Genomic DNA, 24,072 nt, shown 5'->3' on the forward strand with positions numbered 1-24,072 from the left:
CCCTTCCAAATCCTCTTCAATCTGGCTTCCAATCTAATCATTCAACTGAAACTGCTCTCCAAAGTCATAGATGATTTCTTAATGATGACATCTAATGGTTCTTTGATAATTCTCATCCTTCCTCATCTCTTAGCTTCTGACATTGTCAAATCACCTATCCTTTTAAATACTCTCTCCTCTCTTAGCTTTTGTGATATTGCTCATGGGTTCTATTCTGACCTGCCTGACACTTCCATTTCAGTATCCTTTGCTGGAACTTCATCCAGGTCACAATTATTAACTGCGAGTATCATCCAAGATACTGTTATAGGTCTTATTCTCTTATCCCTCTATAATATCCCACTTGGTGATCTCATTACTTCCCATTGGTTCAACTACCATCTCAATGCAGATGATTCCCAGATCTTTATATCTAGCCTTAATTTCTCTCCTGAACTCTAGACATGCATCATCATCTTTTGGACATTCTCAAATTGGATGTCCCACAGGAATCTCAAATTCAATAAGTCCAAAACCAAACTCATTTTCTTTTGCCCAAGACCTTCTCCTCTTCCCACGTCCCCTATTACTTCTGAGGGTACTATCATCCTCCCAGTCACTCTAACTTACTACCTTGGTAATGTTATCCTTGCGTTGATCGATTCCTCATTCATGCTCACTTTACGTAATTAAATCTATTGCCAAATCTTATCATTTTTAACTACAAAACCTCTCTCCTATGTGTATGTATATCCCTTTCTCCTAAATATACTCCTTATGTGAGTAGACTCATATAGCCACCACCCTTGAACAAGCCTTAATCACTTCATGACTAGACTTTTGCAATAGCCTTCTAATTGGTTGCCCTGACTCAAATCATCCCCCTATTCCAAGCCACCTCCTGCTTGGCTGCCAAAGTGATTTTTCCAAAGCATAAGTCTGACTATGTACATTCCTTACTAAAAAAAACTCTAGTGGTTCTGTATTACTTCTAGGGTCAAATAAAGTACTCTGCTTGGTATTTAAGGCTTTTCATAAACCAGTCCCTTTCTACCTTCCATCTTCTTATACTTTACTCCCTACATTTTACTTCTTTTTATACTTTCCTTCCTAGACTTTACATAGTCTATACTGGGATACTTGGTGTTCCTTGAACATGACATTCCATGCTTTTGATGCATAAACTCAATTTCACAGTGATGGATCCATTTTTTGTCAAATTAGAAAGAGAAGAATCCTTTTGTGTAAATAAAGATTTTCAACTAAAAATGAAGCTTGAAATAAGGTACTTACCTTGCCTAATAGAGAAACACACTCAGTCACCAAATCCTGTAACTCAGGAAGCCGAGCCTTGGTCTCCAGCAGCACATGCTCCACGAAGAGCGCCATGGAGAAGATCTGATTCCACTGGACCCTGCAAACAGAGCCACAGCAGTTACACCGCCCCAGCAGCTTTCCCACCGAGATGGGCAGTGATGAAGGTAAGGGGAAAAAGAACAGGTACATAAAACACAGTGAAACACAGTGTAATATTTGGAAAAGAGCAACAGCAAATGTATGCAGGTACAGTGTCTACACCACCTTCAAAGTGACTCTATTATCTGTAAGTTTTTTATTTCATAAAACTTTCAAACAAGGCAATCTGGCCTGGAATATGTGTTTTACTGTAGAAAGAGCAGATCATAAGAATCCACATTTATAAACTGCATATTACAAATGCATTACAGAGTAGAGCCAAAATGGTGGATTAGGGGCAGCCAACCAGCTGAACTCTCCCAATATTTACCTTCAAACAGCTTTAAAGTAACATCTCGAATCAAATTTTGGAATTGTAGAACCAATTAAAGGTCGAGATGAGACATTTTTTCAGACCTAAAAAAACTTAGGAGGTAGGCAGGAAAGCTGTGTGACATTGGGGTGGAGGCCTGTCCACATATGGGGCCACTGGCAACAGCAGCCTTAGCAGCTGCTTCAGGAACTCAGTCCAGAGATGGTAAGTGGTCAGAAAGAGATTACAGAGAACTCTTCACCAGCAGTGAGTGCAGCTGGTACTGACTGACAACTCATAGGCAGTTCTGGGTCACAGTTCCAAGGTGGAGAGGGGTGTTTTAGGTCAGTCACAAGGGAACAGGGGCCCCGGTCACAGTACCAAAATAAAGAGAAGCACTAGTGCCTGTGGCTCCAGGGGACCCTTCCTGAGTAAAGACCAGAGCACAGACCAGGAGAGTGACCATACTTTTTTCAGGATCACACCACCTTGGAAGCACTGAAAACTTGTAGACCCCCAGAACTAGTGCTGAAAAGAGCAACATAAAAAAGCCTAAAGCTTGATACAGTGTCTCCTCACCCCTAGGTAATCAAAGCCCAATAACATAAAGGTCAAAGTAAAAAAAAAATAAGCTGGAAAAATAAGCAAACAACAAAAAATAATTTCACCATATTCAGTATTACAGTGGCAGGGAAGACTAAGACATAAACTTAGAAGATGACAACAAAGTGGAAATAGCTACCAAAAAACCTCAAAGAAAAACGCAACAAGAATTCCTGGAAGAGTTAAAGAAAGAGATAAGAGTAGTAAAGGAAAAACTGGGCAAAGAAATGAGAGTGATGCAAGAAAACTATGAAAAGATAATTAACATCTTGGTAAAAGAGGCACAAAAATACTGAAGAAAATAATATCTTAAGCAGAATTAGCTAAATGGAAAAAGAGGTACAAAAACTCACTGAAGAAAATAATTCCTTAAAAATTTGAATTGGGCAAGTAGAAGCTAATGACTTCACAAAACATCAAGAAACAATCAAAGTCAAAAGAATGATAAAAAATAGAAGAAAGTATAAAATATCTCATTGGGAAAACAACTGGTCTAGAAAAAAAGATCAAGGAGAGATAATTTAAGAATTATTGGACTACTTGAAAGTCATGATAAAGAAAGAACCTAGATATCATATTTCAAGAAGTTATCAAGAAAAACTACTTTGATATCTTAGATCCAGAGGATAAAACAGAAATTGAAAGAATCCACCAATCACCTCCTGAAAGATATCTCAAAATGAAAACTCCCAGGAATATTCTAGTCAAATTCCAGAGGTTCCAAGTCAAAGAAAATATACTTCAAGTAGCTAGAAAGGAATAATTTAAATATCATGGCACCACAGTCAGAATCACACAAGATTTAGCAGCTTCCAATTAAAGGAGTAGAAGGTTGGAATATGATATTCCAGAAAGCAAAGGAGCTAAGATTACAATCAAGAATAACCTTCCTTGGGGCAGCGAGGTGGCGCAGTGGATAGAGAACTGGCCCTGGAGTCAGGAGGACCTGAGTTCAAATCCAGCCTCAGACATATAACACTTAGCAGCTGTGTGACCTTGGGCAAGTCACTTAACCCCACTGCCTACACCCCCCCCAAAAAGGGTAACCTGCCTAGAAAAATTAAGTGTAATCCTTCAGGGGAAAAACAGATATTTAACAGAATAGCAGACTTTCAAACATTCCTAATGAAAAGACCACAGCTGAATAGAAAAATCTGACAAACACAAGACTCAAGAGAAGTATAAAAAGATAAACATGAAAGAGAATTGCAGAAAGAGAAGATCATAAGAATCCATATTTATAAACCACATATTACAAATGCATTGCACAGTAGAGCCAAAATGGTGGGTTAGGGGCAGCTAACCAGCTGAACTCTCCCAAAATTCCCCTTAAAACAGCTTTAAAATAACACCTTGAATCAAATTTTGGAGTTATAGAACCAATTAAAGGCCGGGGTAAGACATTTTCTGGCCTAAAAAAACTCAGGAGGTAGGCAGGAAAGCTGTGTGACATGTGGGTAGAGGCCTGTCTAGAGCCCACATATGGAGCCATGGCAATAGCAGCCTCAGCAGCTCTTTCTAGTAAGGTTAAACTGTTTACGTTACTATGTGGGAAGATGACATATGTACTCGTCAGAACTTTATCATTATTAGGGCACTTAAGAGGGGTTTATATAAACAGAGGGCATTGGTGTGAGTCAATTATGTTGGAATGATCTCTAAAAAAATGAAAGAGGGAGAAAGAGAGATGCCCTGGGAGAAAGGGGAAGGGAGAGATAGAATAAAGAAATTTTTTTACATAAAAGAGGCACACAAAGAAGAGCTTTTGCAATGAAGGGAAAAATGAAGGAGGGGCAGCTAGGTGGCACAGTGGATAGAGCACTGGCCCTGAAGTCAGGAGGACCTGAGTTCAAATCCGACCTTAGACCAAACACTTGATGCTTACTAGCTGTGTGACCCTGGGCAAGTCACTTAACCCCAATTGCCTAAAAAGAAAAAAAAGGAAAAAATGAAGGAAGGTGGTGGCAGGCAATGCTTGAATCTCTCTCTCATCAGAATTGGTTCAGAAGGGGAAGACTATATATACACACTTAGTTGGGTACAGAAATGTAACTTAACCAATAGAGAAATAGGAGGGAAAGGGGAAAAGAGAAAGGGGAGTTGGGGAATAAAAGTTAAAGAAGATTAAGGGAGGCAGTGGTTAGAAGTAAAAGAGACTTTTGAGGAAGGACGAGTTAAAAAGAAAAAGAGAAGCAGAAACAGAAGAAAATAGGATGGAGGGAAATATAATTAGAAATCATTACTGTGAATGAGAATTGGATGAATTAACCCACAAAAGAGACGCAGATAGCAGGATGGATTAGAAACTAGAATCCAATAATACGCTGTGTACAAAAGACACACTTCAAACAGAAAGACACACACCAAATTACAATAAAGGGCTGGAGCAAAATCTAATACACTTCAGCTGAAGTTAAAAAGGCAAGGGTAACAATCATGATCTCAGACAAAGCAAAAGCAAAAACAAACAATTAAAAGAGACAATAAGGGAAACTATATTATGCTAAAAGGTAGACAGTGAAGTAATATCAAAAATGTTTACAGGAAATTTCTCTGATAAAGTCCTCATTTCTCAAATATATACTGCGTATAGAACTGAGTCAAATTTATAAAAATAAGAGTCACTCTCAAATGATAAATGGTCAAAGGACATGAACAGGCAGAAGAAGAAATTAAAGCTATATAAAAAAGCTCTATAAAGTCATATTTTTAAAATGCTCTAGATCACTACTGATTAGAGAAATGCAAATTAAAACAACTCTAACGTACCACCTCACACCTATCAGAAATGACAAATGCTGGAGAGGATGTGGAAAAACAGGCACACTAATAAACTGTTGATGGAGTTGTGAACTGATTCAACCATTCTGAAGAACAATTTGGAACTATATCCAAAGGGCTATAATATTATGCCTATCCTTTGACTCAGTGGAACCACTACTATCCCAGAGATCAAAGGAAAAGGACCTATTATGTACAAAAATATTTACAGCAGCTCTTTTTGTGGTGACAAAGAATTGGAAATTGAGGAGATGTCTACCAATTGGGGAATGGCTGAACAGGTTATGGCTTATGATCCTTCGTCCCTCTTTCAAAACTTCCCTATTACTGTCAAGGACACCACTATCTTGTAAGTCCCCCAGGTCTGCAACCTGGTTGTTGTCCCTGTGCTCTCATCCATACTCTCTCTCTCATATACTAGCCTAAAAAACTAAAAGGAACTCAAAAAGAAGCTTTGAATGAAAAGCAGGTGACCAACAGGTCCACGTCCAATCAGTTGTCAATTCTATCACCGAAACATCTCTCCAATATGCCCCCTTTCTTTCCTCTGACACTGCCACCACTCTAATGCCTGCCCTCATCACCTCACGTATGTACTACTGAGCAGCCTGCTAGCTGGTCTCACAACTTCATCTCTTTCTATTCATCTGTCAAACTGATCTTCCTTAAGCACAGGTCTGACCATATTATTCCGCTATTCAATTAACTCCAGTAGCTTCGATTAGTTTCAGGATCAATATAAAATCCTCCATTTGGTGTTTAAAGCCCTTTATAACCTGGCCCCTTCCTACCTTTCCAGTATTCTTACATCTTACTTACCCCTCTCTTTCCCCAAGTACTCTTTGATCCAGCAATACTGGCCTCCTTGCTGTTCCTCAGTTATACTGGTAAGGTAACTGAGGACTTTTCACACCAAGAGGGTACATTAAGAATGCCAACTCCACCTGGGTCCCTCACATTTGACCCATCCTTTTCATTTCCATTGTAAATACTTTAGTCCATCCCCTTAATTGTCTTAACTCTGATAATTGCAATGATCTCTGAAAAGCTTTTGATTTTTTTTCCTTTTAATCTGTCTTAAACATCATCACCAGACCAATCTTAAAATGCTAATTAAAAAAAAGTCACGTCACTCCTCTGCCTCAAGACTTCTAATGGTTTTCCAATGCATATAGGATGCCCATATTATTTAGAATATAATTCAAGGCCTTTTATAATCTGGCCCCAATTAACCTTTTATCACAACTCATTCACTGTGATCTCTCCATTCAGTCAGATTTGCTTTCTACTAAAAACAACAATCACTGCTGCCTCTAATACTTTTGTGCACGTTAGAAAGGCAGTCATGTAACACAAGGGTGAGAAATCTGGGATTGTACTAAGGAAAACCTAGGTTCAAAATAATAATTTCTCTAAGCCTAAGTTTCTACCTTTGTAAAATGGTGAGGCTCAAAGAGATAATATATATAAAATACTTCACAAACCTTAAAAGCACCATATAAATGTCAACTGATATTACTGTTCCTCTTGCCCAGATTTCTTCCCCTTTTTTTCTACTTATCCATATTCTACTCACTCTTAAAAGCTTAACTCAATCATACCTTGTCCCCAAAGCCTTCCTTTTGGGCCAATCATCACTTCCTCTTACTCCTTATTACCATTATTATTATTTTAAAACATTTTATGTGTGCATTTCTTATTTTTCCAGCTAGACTGCCAGCCCTGTTAAGGCAAGGCCCACAGCCTATGCTTCTTTCTATCACCCACAATACCTAGCATGGTGCCAGACACATAGTAGGCTACTCAACAGTTGTCAAATAAGCAAAGAAAGCTTTGCAACCAAAATTAAACTTCATGGGACTCACTTGATTACTGTAAGCACAGTTCTGCACATGGTTCCACAGCTTTGCATATAGCTTTCTGTGCAGAGGAACTCAAAAGGCATATGAAGATTCTTTACCATCTGCAACCAAGCTTGAGGATTAGGCTTCAAAACATCTTTATTCAGCATTTCAGCACAAGCCAGTGCAGCATACACATCAAGCACCTGGAAAAAAAAAGGCCCACCAACAAATATGATTTAGTAGCTTTCCCCCTATTTGCTCAGTAGAAGTAGGCAGCAGGTTTTAGCCGGATACCATATTCTTAAGCTATCAAAATCTACCTGGTTCAAATATGACATCATTAAGATATATTTGGAATCTACATGCCCACTGCTCTGTGAAAATCTTCAATAATCTGCTAAGACAGACTCTTCTATTAACTACTCAGACTTTTTCTAGACCTCTCAGAGTGAACTGTAAAGTACCACATCATAATTAAAGGTGAGCAACCGATCTGGTGCTAAGCAGATAGCTTTAAATGAGTAGTAGTGTACTGCCATTAAAAGAAGGATGACCTTGGAGTTAGAAAAGGCCTAGGTTTGAATCCTACTTCCAACTTCCACTAACTGTTTGACCATAGGAAAATCACAACCTCCCAAAGCCTCAGTTTCCTTATCTGTAAAATGGAGATGATACAAAGTGCTTTATAAACCCTAAAGTACTCTATAACTGTAAGCTATTATTAACAAACTAAGACATAGATCCTCAAAAAGCCATATACCATTTCAGATCCAGCCAAGTCAAACTTATTCTTTGCCTGCTGGAGGGTCTTCAGAACACTGGGATGAATGGTTAGAATCCTAGCAAAGTTCTGAATTCGGTTCCTGAAATGCTGATAAGCAAGATGCACCCAAGGTAAGGAGAGTCCTTCCTCTGAGTCCTCTGATTCTGCTTTGAGTTGCCCGATACAGGACCACAGGGCTATCTGTAAAAACTAGAAGTTTAAGGGGAAAGGTTTAGGAAGAAACCAGAGCATTTGTTTTTCTTTAAATTTTCATGCAACATAAATTCTCTCTGTAGGAGGTTCTGTGGGAATGAAAGCCTGCTAGTGGTTGGCATCTGATTTTATTCTGCTAGTCGAATAACATTTTTGTAACTACATTGTGTTTTATGGGTAAAATAGCATTATTTCTAAGAAATTCTGGCAAAACAATAGGGTCTTTAACAAAGCAATGTTTCACCATCTTTACATAGGGGTCTTTTGTTCAAACTAACCTGTAATTCATCCGGGGTAGACACACTCATGGTCAAGAGGAGGAAGTCCTTCAAGTAGGAATGAAGGAGCATTTGCTGTCCTTCCTTATCAAGACTGGATAGAAACTTGCCCAGGTTGGTCTGTTGGAAGATGTCTACAAACTTTTCTGACAATCCTGAAAGATTGGAACCCAAAGAGAAGCTTTGAATGAAAAGGTGATTTATGAATTTCCTCATATAGTCAAGATATCTGAACTTCACTGATATTATTCAGTCCATAAACATTAAGTGCCTGTTATATGCCAAGCACTGAGCTACACAGAAAGGTAAGATAGTCCGTGCCCTTGAGAAGCTCACTGTCTGTTGTGTGAAAGACAGCATGCAAACAACTACGTAAAAACACGCTTTATATAGGATAGATTGGGAATAACCAAAAGAAGGAAGGCACTAAAATTAAAGAGGAATGAAAAAGGTTTCTGTAGAAGGTAGGATTTTAGCTAGGACTTGAAGGACATGAGGAAAACCAGGAGGCAGAGATAACGAAGGAGTACATAGAGAGAATAGGGAACGAGCAGTAAAAATGCCTGGAGTTGGGAAATGAAGTGTCCTTTTAGAGAAACACAGTGTATGGATGGGGTGGGGGTTAGTGGTATAAGGTGCAAGAAGACAGGAAAGGCAGGGAGGGGGCAGATTATGAAGAGCTCTGAATGTCAAACAGGAGATTTTACATTTGATCCTCTAAATGATGGGGATCCACTGGAGTTTACTGAACATGGGAATGACATGGTCAGATCAGCACTCTAGGAAGATCAAACAGACACCAAAATACTTATAACAGCATTTTTTGTGAAAGCAAGAACTGAAAAGTAGATGAATGGTAACTAGAAAGCTGTTAAAAGAGTTTTAGTATGTAAATGTAATAGGATATTACTATAATTAACACACACACACACACACACACACACACAAAGATGAATGTGGATAAATACAGAGAGGCATGGAAAGTTTATATGAAATGCTACAAAATGAAATAAGCAAAACCAGAAAAACAATATACACAATGATTACAATGCTGGAAATATAAAGAACAATAACAAAAGAAACAAAATAGAATACAATACAATAGAATACAATAGAATCATGATCAAACTTGATCCCAAAGAAGAGGTATGAGAAGTCACCTCTTCCCATTCTTTGTAGATGAGGAACTATGAATATGAAATACTACACACCAAGTCAATTTTTTTTTGAGTGTGCAGAACTGTTTTTCCCTCTCTTTTTTATTCTTTGCTGAAAAAGATAACTCTCTAGGAGGGGAAGAGAAATAAATTGGGAAACAGAAGTAACATAAAAACAAAAGATATCAACAAAATTTAAAAGAACAGGTTTCATTAAGAAAATAACCCAAATGTACAAAAATGTTTATGGCAGCATTATTTATGATAGTAAAAAGTTTGAAACCAAACATAGGTCCATCAACTGAGTAATGGGTGAACAAATTAGGTTATTTTAATGTAATGGGATTATTATTGGAACCATAACAGAAATGAATACGAAGAATTCAGAGAACCATGGGAAGACCCATATGAAATGATACAGAGTGAAGAAATAGCTGAAAGAATAATATGTACAAATTAACCTGGAGAGGCAACAGAACTCTGGTCAAATTTTGATGTTAAATACTTTTTCCCCTTGAAAATACTAGGTTTTATTCACACCCCAATGGTAAACAATAACCTTAATAGGATCACTAAGTTTATTTGTAAATCACTATGTCACAATAACATACAAAAATCCATAAATAAGCAGACAGTTACAAACATTAGATGTGGTTTTACTAGAAATTCTTAACCATATACTAGTCTAAAAAACTAAAAGGATGGGGCAGCTAGGTGGTGTAGTGGATAGAGCACCACCCCTGAAGTCAGGAGGATCTGAGTTTAAATCTGGCCTCAGACCAAACACTTGACACTTACTAACTACTAGCTATGTGACCCTGGGCAAGTCATTTAACCCCAACTGCCCCCCCCCAAAAAAAAGGATGTATTCTTTTCTCTTTTAAAGAATGAATAAAATAATTTCTCTCTTAGGAAATTTACCCCGTAAAGGGACTTGTTTGGGGCTTTGTTGGGAAAATTCTAGTGTGTCAAATAAAATGCATCCTGGCATAGAGACTAGCAAGCTGGCATGGAAGCCAGAAAAACCTGCATTCAAGTCCTGTTCTCTAATGCTAGGTAGGCCATTTAACCTTTCAGTGTTTAAGTTGCTGAATTTAAAGTTCAGAATTTAAGTTGCTGAGAATGTGCTAATCTATACTGCTAGAGGTAGCTTCTTCTACCAATGAAATCACAGATGCAGTCCTCACCCCTAAGTTTAAAAAAATAATAATAATTTGCATTTGCTGTCTATGTAGTTTTTGAAATTTTGAGCACTTGACAAGAAGTCAAAGAGAGAATTTTAATTTAGGCTAGGAAACTAAGGAGAAATTTTAAAGGTCTAGTTTAGCTGAATTAAACCAAGAAAGTAGTAATCTTAATGTAGGCAAACACTGTCAGGAATGGCCTGTACTCACAGTATTCCAGGATCCCTGGAATGAGAATGGCTAATGAAGAAGAAAGGGAGGGCCAGCAGAGTGAGGTCTATCACCTCCTACTCCACGCATTCTTGCTTTTCTTCCTCCTCACAAAATTCTACTCCTTCTGCCCCTAAAATCAAATCACATCTTTTATTTTTGGCTGATGTACCATAGTTTGCCAATCCCTGCTATACTGTGGGTCTTGGTTTTTAGAAGATTTTGTTGGAGATTAAAAGATAAGGAGCTTGTTAGATATAACAGAGTGCTTAGTTCTAAAATCAACTTCAGAGTAGTTTCTCTCTGACATAACTTTTCCTTAAAGAAAAAGAATCCAATTTATCTGTGCCAAAAACTATTTGACCTCACCTTCAGTATTTGTGATGTACTGAGCTTGCATCCAAAGCTCATCCAAATAGTCCTTGATTCTCCAAGAGAAAGGGACGTCATTTGAAACATTTTCTGATAGCTTCATATAGTTCTGTACCATGATGGGTGCCATCTCTGCCTTCAAACTATAGCAAAGTGAGGACAATGACTATAATCAGTAAAAAGTGCCATACAAAGTTGCAAGAAAAAGGGAATTTGAAATTATATTCCATCACTGTTCTTAATTCCCTTCTATGCCAACCAGTGAGAAAGGTGAGAGGATAACAAAAACAGACTACACTGTCTCAACGTTGCATTCCAGAGCTTACCTAGCATTGTTGAGCATGAGAGGTATGTTCAGAAACTTGAGGTCCTCGAAAATAAACATCCATAGAGCCTTCACCCATGGTGGAGAGGTTGGGCAGACTAACAAGTCAAGGTTACAATCTCTGTCAATAAAAGATACCACAGCAGCCAGTAGGGGTATCACGGCATTCTGGACCCGTTTCCACAAGGTATGCCTGTGGTAAGAAGAGAAAAAGATGAACCTGGGGGGAAAGGGCGGGGGAATGACATAACTACCACTCAGCTGTGCCATTAAAACTTTCTGTGGCCAATAGTCCACCAGTTCCTATAATACAGATGAGAGATTGGAAACTCAGATTAGGATCAGCAATTTTCCACAAAGGAAAAGGGTCTTTTGAAGATAAGGGGCAGAACTAGAATGTAATTCAGTTCAGTATTCAGTAAGTCACAATTAGTTACGCCATAGGAAACAATGAAAGAGAAAGAGAAACTTGGAAAGACTTGTATGAACTGATGCAGAGTGAAGTGAGCAGAACCAGGAAAACAATTTATTCAATAGCAACAACACTGTAAAGACAAAAAACTCTAAAAGATTTGAGAAAGAGAAACTTGATAAGATTTTTATGGACTTCTGTGAAGTGAACAGAACAGACCAGGAGAACATTTTACAAAGACAAGCAACTTTGAAAGCCTTACAAACTTTGAACAATGCAATGACCATTCATGATTCTAGAGGACTAAAGATAAACTATACTACCTATTTCTTGACAGAGAAGTAAAGGACTCAAGTACAAAATGAGACATATATTTTTAAATGCTGACTACATGGGAATTTATTTTGCTTGACTATGCATATTCATTATAAGAATTTCAATCTGGGATTGGTAAGAGGGAAAAAATAAATGTTCATTAATTGAAATATGAAATTAAAAAAACTTCAAGTCACAATTAGTTGCAAAATTATTTTTTCAAAAGACCAAATTCTTTATTTGGACAAATGCCTGTTTCTCGGAGCAAGTAACTTAATGACTCATTAGTTCAAGCCCCCTGTGGTTGTTTGTGCTCGTCTCATCCCTTGTAATTACTCTGTATTCACTTTGTAGACATTTTTTATTTACTCATCTGTTCATATGTTGTTTCGTCCCAGTAAAATGTAAGCTCCTCAGGGGCAACTGACTTTAGTCTTCATATCACCAATGTCCAAACATAATGCCCGACACATAATAAATATTTAATAAGTGTTCTTTGAACTGGATGAGGAAAGAAAACTTAGGGGACTTAGTCAAATTGATTGAAAATGATATAATGGAGAAACAGGACATATTTTTTGGGTGAACCACTGGGTAACAATGATTAGACACAATTAATCTCAACCTTCTGGCAGGAGAATGAAAATCCAATATATTCATCCCAAAGTTATCAAAAATACTTCAACCACTTCACAAAGACAAAACACTTTAGTCCATAAAGTGCTTTTATAATTTATTCTCTTGCTTAATCTCTACAACACTTCATGAGTAAGTCATTCTCATTTTACAGATAAGAAAACTAAGGCTTTAGTGAGGTTAAATGATTTGCTTCTAAGGTCACAAAGCTAGTTAAGTCACAGATCTGAGATCTGAACCTACATTTCCTAATTCCTAACCCCATTCTTAAATGCTGGTACTGGGGAAAAAAAGAACTAAGGAGTTCCCTAATCTGTTAAAATAAAAAGACTGGACTAACAAATCTCAAAGATCTTTCCCAAATCTAAATCCTGTGGACCCAAGAAAAATGCAAAATAATGGTGAACATGATTTGAGAAGAATCCAGTAGGAACATTTACTGGTGACCTATGGCAAATCTGTACTAGTGATCAGTGGATGTGTTCATCTGGATGCTCACTAGCTTCCTAAAATACTGCATCCAATACTCCAGATCCAGACTCCAGTCTGATTAAGCGAAGTATAGAGGGACTACAATCTTTTTTTTCTTCTAGACAATATGCCTTCCTTAGTAAAGCAGAGGTTGCCAGATCAAGATAAAGTCAAATGATATACTGATTCATAATGAATTAAAACAGAAAGTAAAAATTAGACACTATTTAACCTTCTGAGGTTGACAATATGGAGAAGAACCACATCTTCCTCACAACATATCTTTAAGTGCTGTCAAAAACAGAGATGAGTTACTATAAGCTAAACAGCAAAAACATCTACATGTATGCTCATGAGACTGAGCATCAGCAGAAAAACAAAAATTATCAGAGAAAAGAAATCTGTATTTATAAATCTACTATTTATGTTTTTAATCATTTTAAATATTTTTTTTCTCCTGTTGATCACTGAGATGGTGAATAATGATGACAGGACTATGTTCTCCAAGAAGCAAAAGAAACCCTAGATAACTAAAAGTCAAGTTTAATGGAATAGTACAGAGAAGAAGATCCATGGTTTTGGGTGTGAGATTCAACTCTCACCTCACAAAAAAGGCCTAAGAAAATAACTTTATTTTCTCTTCAAATTATTTTCTTGATATACAAAATGGAGGTGCTGGATGCTCTAAAAGAAGAGATGGTCTAAGATACTCTGACTGAAAAATGATTTTGAGAGCTCTGAGTTTCTGACCTTTGTGTCTTTAGAGATGCCATATCAAGCATTCACAATTAAAGAGTTGCACTAAATACGGAAGTGCCTGACATTGCCACCCTAGATGTGCCTCTCCACAGAGAGAAGATTAATAATAACTACGGTAATGATAATTATAGTAATAATAGTAGCTAACACACAGCTAATAAGAATATGAGGCTGCCTGTGAATTCAGGTATCCCTGACTCCATCCAATGTACCACCAGCGGCCTAAAAAATGCACAGGTTGTGTGCTTTAGTGGAAAGAACACTAAAGGTGGAGCTGTATTCCAATCCCAACTTTGCTATTTCCTGCTTGTGTGAATTTAGGTATATCGTTTCATCTCCTTGGGCCTCAGATCATCATTTAAGGATAAGCTTGATGGGAAGTGATGGCCTTCAAGGTCTTCTAGCTCTATATCCTTTGGTTTGTTACATTTTCTTGCAAAGCCCCTTTAAAGCATCCATACCTGAAGGTTCCTGCCTCCTGGAGGGCATTCTGATTGGAAGCTTCTCTTACCACCCATTGCTTCACATTGTAGAAATAGTTTTCTTCTTGTTTCTTCAAAAGAGAGAACAGACGAGCCTTGAAAACCTGTAAAAAAGAGGCTGCAAATAGAAAAGAATCAGAATCTAAAAATTCTGTGACTATAAGATTTAGTTTCTAAAAAGTCTTTCAAATGGGCTTGTTTAGATAATCTGCACTCAACTCCATCAGTAAGCAAAGAGCTTAATAAAAATGCTGCATTGTGCTGTCAAAGCTCCCACATCAAATTTATTGTTCATTCAACAAGTAGCTTGAGTGCCTAGAACTTGGTTTAGTCAAACCACAAAGAATTTCTGCTAGTTTCCCTGCTGCATTTATTGAGGTTTTCCACTCCTTAAAAGACTAAGAGTAGAGAACCACAAGAATTACACAGAGTGGTAGCACAATAGATAGAATACTGATGTGGATTCAGGAAGATGTGAGTTTAAATCCAGCCCTGGCCATGTCATTTAACCTCTGTTTGCCTCAGTTTCCTCATCTGTAAAATGAGAATGGTAATAGCACCTATTTCCCAGGGTTGTGGGGAGACTCAAATGAGATAATATTTGCAAAGCATTTTGCAAACTATCAAGTGTTTTTTACACATAAACACACACACACACACACACACACACACTTTGGAGGCAGTTAGATGGCAAAGTAGATAAAAGTGCTATGTCTGTAGTCAGGAAAATCGGATGGTCCATGACACTTCTAGCTATGTAACCCTGGGCAAGTCATCTAATCTCTGTCTTCCTCAGTTTCCTCAACTGTAAAATGCAGATAATAAAAGAACCTACCTCCCTGAGTTGTTGTAAGGAATAAATACAGTAGCATTTTTAAAGCACTTACATACTAACATACTCTTGCTACATAGCAGGCATTTAATAATTTTTTAAATGCTGTCAGATTAAAGCCTACAAACCTATTTGAGTTAAAGATAAAAACAGGGCGGAAGTGCCTCACATACCTTTCATATCATCATCTTCAGTTAAGAGGCTGAGAAGAATTTCTACTCTCTTTGTAGCACGTTTAAAAGCATCATTCTGGTCTTTTAACATTCCCACAGCACTCTGTACACAGCTTCTGAGAAGGCTGGTGGTATCTAGAACCTGGGTATGATCCTATACTCAGAGAAACAAGACAAATCATAAGTCACTCTCATGGAAAGGATAGCTACCTTCCTACCTTTCCAGTCCTCTTGTACCCTTCCATACAATCTATGATCCAGCTACATTAGCATACTCACTCTTCCTCCAACACAATACTCCATCTCTTATCTCCTATGCCTGGACTGCTCTCTCTTCTCACCTCTGCCTCTTAGATACTCTGGCTTCCTTCAAGGTTCAAGTCAAATCCCACCTTCAGTAGAAGGACTTTCATATTCTGTATAGCTGCTAGCAGTGTCTCTATATTAATTCCATCTACTCTACATCTTGTATATTCCTCATTATTTATATCAGTGGTGCTCAAATTTTTTTGGTCTCAGGACCCCAAAAAGCTTTTATGTGAGTTATTCCTACTGACATATATTAGAAATTAAAACATTTTAGTATTATTATGAGAATAGTTTTACCCTGAGTGCTCTGAGAACCACTTACTTACACATTTTCTCCCCTTTTTAAAATTTATTTATTTATTTTTAGTTTTCAGCATTCACTTTCACAAGATTTTGACATTTTCTCTTCCATTAGAATGTGAACTCTTAGAGAGCAAGGACTTTTTGCCTTTACTTAATCCCTAGTGCTTAATAAATACTTGCTGACTGAAAGAGTGATCTGCATTTTAGAATCCTAGGGTTTTTAAATGCCATTCTTAACATATAAAGATAATGTTATTAACCATTGGTAGGGAATATACCTCAAGATATTATTATAGTGATGGTGAATTTATTTGTGCTGGATGCAACCATACTATCCTCAGTTTCCCTTATCACTGTCATATACACAAGGGAACAGAACCCAAAACTTTGAGCCCATTTGTACCATACTTTAAATAAACTGTAAGGAAAAGCCACAGCAAAGGAAAAAGTGTATATTATTATGCTAACACCTCCAATTCAGAGGGAAAATATAAGTGCTGATAAGATGCAGCTGAAAATGTTCATCAACAGAGCAAAAATTGAAAAGAGACCCTGAGCTCACTTTAGTTTTTTCCATTTCTGAGCTTTCTTTTTCCACCTCAGAGTTTTCCACCTCCATTTCACCAGAAGATATTGTATCAGTCTCCATTTCAATGTCATCTTCATTCTTTGCTTCTGCCTCAGGCTCTATCTCCATTGCCATGGCTTGCAAAGCTACAGTGAGAGGAGGAAACAACTCAGTGCTCTAACAGTAGAAGAAGAAGGAGAAGCAGTACTCTTCTCTGAAGGCAAAGGACCTCAAGCCCTAGTTTCCTGTTTCCTTTAAGGAATCTGACTTTAATGGGGGTCTTCAAATTGTGTTGGCTCTGTCAATGCCAAAACAGGTCGGTTAGGGACTCATCATTCAATCTAATACACTAGTGACACCACTTTGTGACTCACAAACTGATGGCAATTATCCAGAATATGCTAAAACTTTTTTCATGTAATAGTCCAAATTAGTCAACAACCCCATTGTGAAAATCCTTTATATGTGAATGTTAATTCTTTAAGCATGTTCTACCATGTTTTCCAAAGCAAAGTAGATATGAATCAAGTGAAATGGGTCTTGGCATATTCCCTCTAATGCAATCTTCCCAGTAATCAATGTCAGGGGCATTCTATCTGCCACCAATATTTCCCCAAGTCTGAACTATCATCCCCACATCCCTCCTTATACATTCATACATCCTCAAACTTCTTCTTCAGATCTTAGCATATGCGACTTATACTCACATATGTCCTCTGGCTTGAACAGTTGGCTGATTGAGACATTTTGTAAAATGGTCATATCAGAAACCATAATGGTAGGTCTTCGTAGGTCATCAATATGCACAGAGTGCCAAAGGCCTAGGAAGGAGAATATAACCAGACAGTATCACTGTACATCCCTTTCTTAATCTCTATCCTCACTCAGGTACCTAAAGATCAACAGCAAATTAGAATAGTCTAACTGCGTGATGTTCAATCTGTAATTATATACTTATTATTCTACTATGGGAGCAAGGTAATGTGGAGGAGTAGCCAGAAAGCTGACCTCAAAGTCAAGAGCACCTAGGTTCAAGTCCTAACTGATACTTGCTATCTATGTGACTCTGAGCAAGTTCCTTAATTTCTTAGTACCACAGGCAGTTCTTTAAAACAGAAGTTCTTAAAGTACATGAACTTAAGGGTTTAAAAAATATTTTGATAACTGTATTTAAATATAATTGTTTCCTTTGTAATCCTATGTATTTTATTCAATGCATTTAGAAACATTATTCTGAGAAGGAGCCTACAATCTTCACCAAACTGCAAAGACGTCCATGACACAAAAATGATTAAGTCCTACTCTAAGACTGTAAGTTGTAGAACAATCATTGGTAGTGAAAGTTTTCCTCATCTACAGGTACCAGAAGTCTCACACCAATGGAACTATAGGAACTATAGGAAATATAGGAAACCACCTCCCACTATCTCCCCAAAGGGCATTACTTAAGTTTCAAACCCAAAGATCTCTATAATTACTGACAGAGCCACATTACCTGTTTTGGATGTATAGTAAAAATTCCAATTTTATACAGTGAAAACTAATTAATATTAAAATTAATGTCACTAGTTCAACTATTCTGGAAAGCAATTTGGAACTATGCCCAAAAAACTTTTTGTGCATACCCTTTAACACAGCAATATCACTACTGGTCTGTATCTCTGAGATTAAAGAAAAAGGAAAATGGACCCATACGTACAAAAATATTTCTAGCAGCTCTTTTTGTTTTGGCAAAAAACTGGAAGATAAAGGGATACTCATCAATTGAGAAATAGCTGAACAAGTTATGATATATGAATGTGACTGAATGGTTGGTTTCAGGGATGGTTTCAGAAAAATCTTGGAAGACTTATATCAACTGATGCAAAGTAAAGTGAGCCGAACCAAGAGAACAATTTACCTTTTTAAAAATGTTCTCCCTTAAAAAAAACTTTTATTTTAAACATTCATTTTTAAATTTTTGAGTTCCAAATTCTCTTCCTCCCTCCAGCTCCTCCCCTACCAATTGAGAAGGCAAAAAATATACCCATTATACATGTGAAGTCAGACAAAACATATTTCTCTTAGCCATGTTGAAAAAAAAAGGCAAGAAAAGGAAAGTAAAAAACATTATGCTTCAAAATGCACACAGAGTTCTTTCTCTGGAAACAGCACTTTTTATCATGAGTCCTTTGAAATTGTCTTGGATTATTATATGGATCAGAACAGCTAAGTCTTTCACAGTTGATCATTGTTACAATATTGCTATTATTATATATAATGTTTGAGGACAGCAATTTACACAGTAACAGCAATATTTTTGTAAAAATAATCAACTATGAAAGACTTAGAAACTTTGATCAATACAAAGATCCACCATAGTTGCAAAGAACTCAAGATGAAAAATAGTATTTACTTTGTTCTAAGATTAGGCCTGCTTGTCTTGAGACCATCATGATAGTCTCCCCTTAAATGAGACTGTGAGCTTATAGAACATATTCATGGAAAAATAGTGACAGCATTTTTCTTAGGTTAGTTATTTCTATGTCTTCCAAATAATGTTTTGTCTACCACCAGCATGCTTTTCTTTCTGATATGCAAAACCCCGGAATAACATTTTGTCTAACACCAGCTTGCTTTTTCTCTCTAATAACCCCAAAATAATATTTTGGCCTGATCTCTGACATTCAAATTGGCCAGCTTCAGGGAGCCATCCAAAATAATAATAAAAGAATCTTACTTTCAGAAGTGCACTCTGGAGCACACACTTTCCTCCAACAGTAACATACCTTTCTGCTGGAGCACCCTTTTCCTCCTGAATGGACCCATGTCTCTGTGCTCTCCAATGCAGTACTGCTCTTAGGTTAATTATACTCTTATGTTTGTGCATCTGCCTGAATTATGTGTCAGGTTCCCCCCTCCTTCCTCCTCTCCCCCTCTTCCTCACTGATTACAATAAACCTTTGTATTGAATTGACTCTCATTATTTTACATGTTATTCTTAACATCTGAATTCATTAAAGGGTTCTTTTCTCTCACATCTCTAGCTGGCCCTCAGGTCTTTCCTTAGACATAAACTGGGTACTCGGACAAGGACTTAACCTGACAGCTGTATCTATACTGGGAGAGTAGGGGGATTGTAAGCCTAGTTGTAGAAAACAGAGGTCTATAGGGGACTCCCTATGTCCTCCAAGAAGAAACTCCATTATGCTAAAGGACTGCCACAAACCACATCTCGAGAAGAAAACTGACAGATTCAGAGTGCAGAGTAAAGTAATTATTGTTTTCTCTCTTTTTTCTTTTTTTTCCTCTCCCTCAAATATGGCTGAGGAAATTTGTTTTTCATGACTTCATACTGGTAATGGAATTTGTATTTCCTGCTTTCTCAACAGGTGGGGGGGGGGGGGAACGGGAAGAAAAGAATTCAGAACTGGAAATAAAGTAAAATTGAAAAATAATTTTTTAAATTTAAAAATAAAGTAAAATCAATGAAACATCATAGTATAATGGATAGCGAACCAGTTACATAATTAGAAGAACCAGGGCTCAGGGTCTTTCTTGCACAAATACTAAAGAGGATAAACTATATCTCAGGATACTGAATGAACGGGCAGTTACCTTTGATGTCTTTTTTTTTTTTTACTGTATCAAAAATTCAGATATATTATTGTTCCTATCTAGTTAAAATGCTTTCAAAGTTAATTATTAGACTAAAACAGTAGTGTTTTGCCAGCCAATGACCAGCATTTCTGATCTGGAACAGCCAAGCTACACATTTCTTGGACGTGGAGCTGCTAAGACTGAGTGTCAGTGATTGGTCTTAAGTGACTACTGGGAAGGCTAAAAAAGCATATACCATTTCTTATTTAGCTTCTCATATTAAGTGCCAGATAATTATAAAACTCTTTTTGATTGGAGGCTCCAGCATTCTCTTCCAACTAATGGCAAACACTGGCTACATTCTTAACATTTGAGGGAAATTTCTGCTATAGTGTTTCTCATAAGCAGATTTGTTATTGACCTATACTCTATCAAACACACTGCCTGTTACATATTAAGTGCTTAATAAATATTTTATCATTCATTCATTCGTAACTATAGCAGCATTTTCTTAAAGCTTTTACATTTTTCCATATAGAACAGGAATTCATATAACTGCTATACCTAACATTGTTCCCCAATATCATCTTTTCTCTAAGTTTTGTTTTACCATAAGATTTTAAGTGTCCTCAGTATAAAATGGCTGTTTTGTCAACCATGTAAACTGAGCTAATGTAGATCAAAAATGCTCCAATTTCCACTGCTTGCTTTGGTAAAATCTCTGAAATATTCACATTAAGCTGAGAAGTAGCAACTAGTTGATTTTATACAGTATCTGGTCTTTTTTCTTCTGCACTCTTATACTACTGGACTGAAAATTCTGAATGATGTGATGACCTACATGCCAAGCTAATAGACTGGCTTGCTTAAATCTAGGAGAAAACAATACTGTGTTTATAATCAACTACATGCTACTTATTCTACTCAAATACTTTGTACACAGCTCTGCCAAGAAGCCCAGTGGCACTGGTAATCCAAGCATGCCTGTGAGGGATGTTAATATCCTTCCATTCTATTCCCACTGGCATTTTAGGCAAAATTCTTGAGTTACTTCAGAAACAAATCTAGAAATTGTGCCAGCCCTCAGCATAACACATGGTTTGATGTTTCTCTGTTCCTGCCAGTGAAGAATATATCTATCAGTGATCTTCAAAATATCATAGAGGAGACTGCAATAGCATTTCAGGACTGGAGTGGGGCAAATGTCCTAATTTACACACACACACAGAGAGAGAGAGAGAGAGAGAGAGAGCTGAAGACCATTTTCAAAGCTGATATGGAACCATTAATGACTACTTTTTAGGTCTGGCCATTCAACAAATTCCAAATCCACCTATCTCTATTGTCACACTATATTTTTCCATCTTGTTCGCAAGAACTGGCTGAGAGTCTTTGTCAAGTTCTTTTTTAAAAGACTGATTTATCAGAATGACATGGCCTGTTATAAAGATGTGCTAGCTCTTTGTGATCACTGTATCTTTTTCTAATTGCTCACTAACTGTCACTTTAATAATAAGTTAAAAATTTTTCCAGACATCAAAATCAAATTCACTGTCTAATGATTTATAGACTCTCTCTCTGTCTCTCTCCCTCTTTTTGTTTGTATATGTATACGTATATGTATATGTATGCATATACATATGTATGTGTGTATATATGTATATACATATAAAGAAGTTCATCTGAAAAAGATACGGGGCTGGTTAGCCATGAAAAAAGTAGACTGAAGGGACACATGATACTTGTCTGATAATTTTAAGGCCTGTCACATGGAAAAGGGACTAGACTTATTTTGCTCAGCCTTAGAAGGCAGAACCAAGGAGCAACAGGAAGAAGCTGCAGAGAAGCAGCTCAAAGTTTAAAAAAAAGAAATACTTCCTAACAATCAGAGTTGACCAAAGTGGAATAGTCTATTTCAGGATATAGCAAGTTCTCTCACTAGATTTCTTCGAGCAAAGGCTGGATGAAGATTTGATTTGTACACTAAAGAGGTATTTTATTTTGTTTTGTTTTTATCAAGAATGGATTGGGTTAAATGGCATCTGAAGTCCTTTCCAACTCTAGAATTGTTTCTTCCTAATATCCCTGCTAGGGACTGAGCAACTAGGTGGCACAGGGGATCGAGTGCAGGGTCTGGAGTCAGGAAGATTCCTCTTCCTGCATTCAAATCTGGACTCAGACACTTACAAACTATGTGACCCTAGCAAAGTCACTTAATCCTTTTTGCCTCAGTTTCCTTATGTATAAAATTAGCTGGAGAAGGAAATAGCAAACCATTCTAGTATCTTTGCCAAGAAAATCCCAAAGGGGTCACGAAGAGTTGGACATGACTGAAAAGTTACTAAACAACAACATCCACGCAGCATTGACACTGCTGACCACTCTGTTCCTGGATGCTCTCTCCTCTGGTTTTCATGACATTGCTCTCTTGTTCTCCTACTACTTAAAAAATCCTCCTTCTTCATCTCCCTTGCTAAATCATCCTCCATAGCCCACCCCCTAACTATGGATGTACCCCCAAGGCTCTGGCCTGGATCTTCTCTTGCTCTACTCTCTCTCGGTTATCTAATCACATAAGTTCAGTTATCACCTCTAAGGAGATGATTCACAGCTCTATAGACCTAACCTTTCCCTTGAGCTCCAGGTAAACATCACTAATTGACTATTCTGCAGAGGTGGGGAATTTGTGGCCACATGTGGCCTTTAGGGTGCAAGTTCCCTACCCCTGGCCTACTGAATTACTTTAAATTGGATGTCCTGAAGATATCTCAAACTCAACATGTCCTAAATAGAACTCATTATCATTCCACCAAAATTCCCTCATCTTCCAAACTTTCCTATTTCTTTTTTTTTTTAATACAACTGTTTCGTTTCCTAAAGGGGAAAAAAACCCACCTCAAATGAGAATAGCATTAGTGGTTTCAACATATAAGTAATAAACTGATCCAATTCCATCAACTTGCCTCACTTCTGTAGGAAGGAATTCATGTATCAATGGCACCTTGAATCATGAGCAGTTACATGAAGCACTAGCCATTCAAAACACAGACATGACATTGCTTAGCCAAACTGGTACCCCTCATTGATACAGCAGCTGCTGACCCTGGGATCAATGATTGCCCTACTTCTTAGTCACTTAGGTTCACAACGCTGTTGTCATTCCCAATTCCTCACTCTCACCCCATATACCTAATCAGTTGCAAATTATCATTTCTAGCTCCACAATATCATCTCTCATATCTGTCTTCTTCTCCTAGTCCAGGCCCTCTCTACCTTTCTCTCTGAGTACTGAAATAGCATTCTAACCAGTCTCTTTAACACTACCAACAACAATGAAAATAACAACAGTAGCAGCTAATATTTATATAGCACTATTTAAAGCTCTATGTGCCAGACATTGTGCTAAATGCTTTACAATTATTTAGTTTGATCCTCACAACAACCTTGGGTGGTAGGTGCTATTATTATTCTCATTTTACAGATGAGGAAACTGAGGCAAACAGCGCTTCAGGGACTTGCCTAGGATCACATGACTATTATGTGTCTGAAGCCAAATTTGATCTCAGATCTTCCTGACTCCAGGCCCAGCACTCTATCCACAAATCTTTCCATCCTGAAAGCAGCTGCCATTATGATTTTCCTAAAGTAAATTCTGATTATGTCACCCCTTATCCAACTTCCAGTAGTTCTCTGTCACTTCTAAAATCAAATATAAATTTCTAATTTTTTACAACTTACCTTTCCAGTCTTATTATA

At 37.3% G+C, this 24,072-nt stretch overlaps 1 protein-coding gene across 1 annotated transcript in view; it reads right to left on the minus strand.

Moving 5' to 3' along the window:
- Positions 1–24,072, minus strand: part of RNF213 (ring finger protein 213) — a 108,646-nt gene that overhangs the window by 32,357 nt on the left and 52,217 nt on the right. The window contains exons 22-31 of the mRNA XM_027850138.1: positions 17,445–17,558; positions 16,732–16,883; positions 15,558–15,711; positions 14,532–14,670; positions 11,479–11,670; positions 11,150–11,295; positions 8,230–8,384; positions 7,736–7,948; positions 6,997–7,178; positions 1,273–1,393 (exon numbers count right to left, since the gene is read on the minus strand). Coding sequence (XP_027705939.1) covers positions 1,273–1,393; positions 6,997–7,178; positions 7,736–7,948; positions 8,230–8,384; positions 11,150–11,295; positions 11,479–11,670; positions 14,532–14,670; positions 15,558–15,711; positions 16,732–16,883; positions 17,445–17,558 — 1,568 coding nt within the window. The remainder of the gene's footprint in view (positions 1–1,272; positions 1,394–6,996; positions 7,179–7,735; positions 7,949–8,229; positions 8,385–11,149; positions 11,296–11,478; positions 11,671–14,531; positions 14,671–15,557; positions 15,712–16,731; positions 16,884–17,444; positions 17,559–24,072) is intronic.

This window comes from Vombatus ursinus, unplaced genomic scaffold (genome assembly GCF_900497805.2).
Source record: "Vombatus ursinus unplaced genomic scaffold, bare-nosed wombat genome assembly UNPS02008996.1, whole genome shotgun sequence".
Classification (NCBI taxonomy): domain Eukaryota; kingdom Metazoa; phylum Chordata; class Mammalia; order Diprotodontia; family Vombatidae; genus Vombatus; species Vombatus ursinus.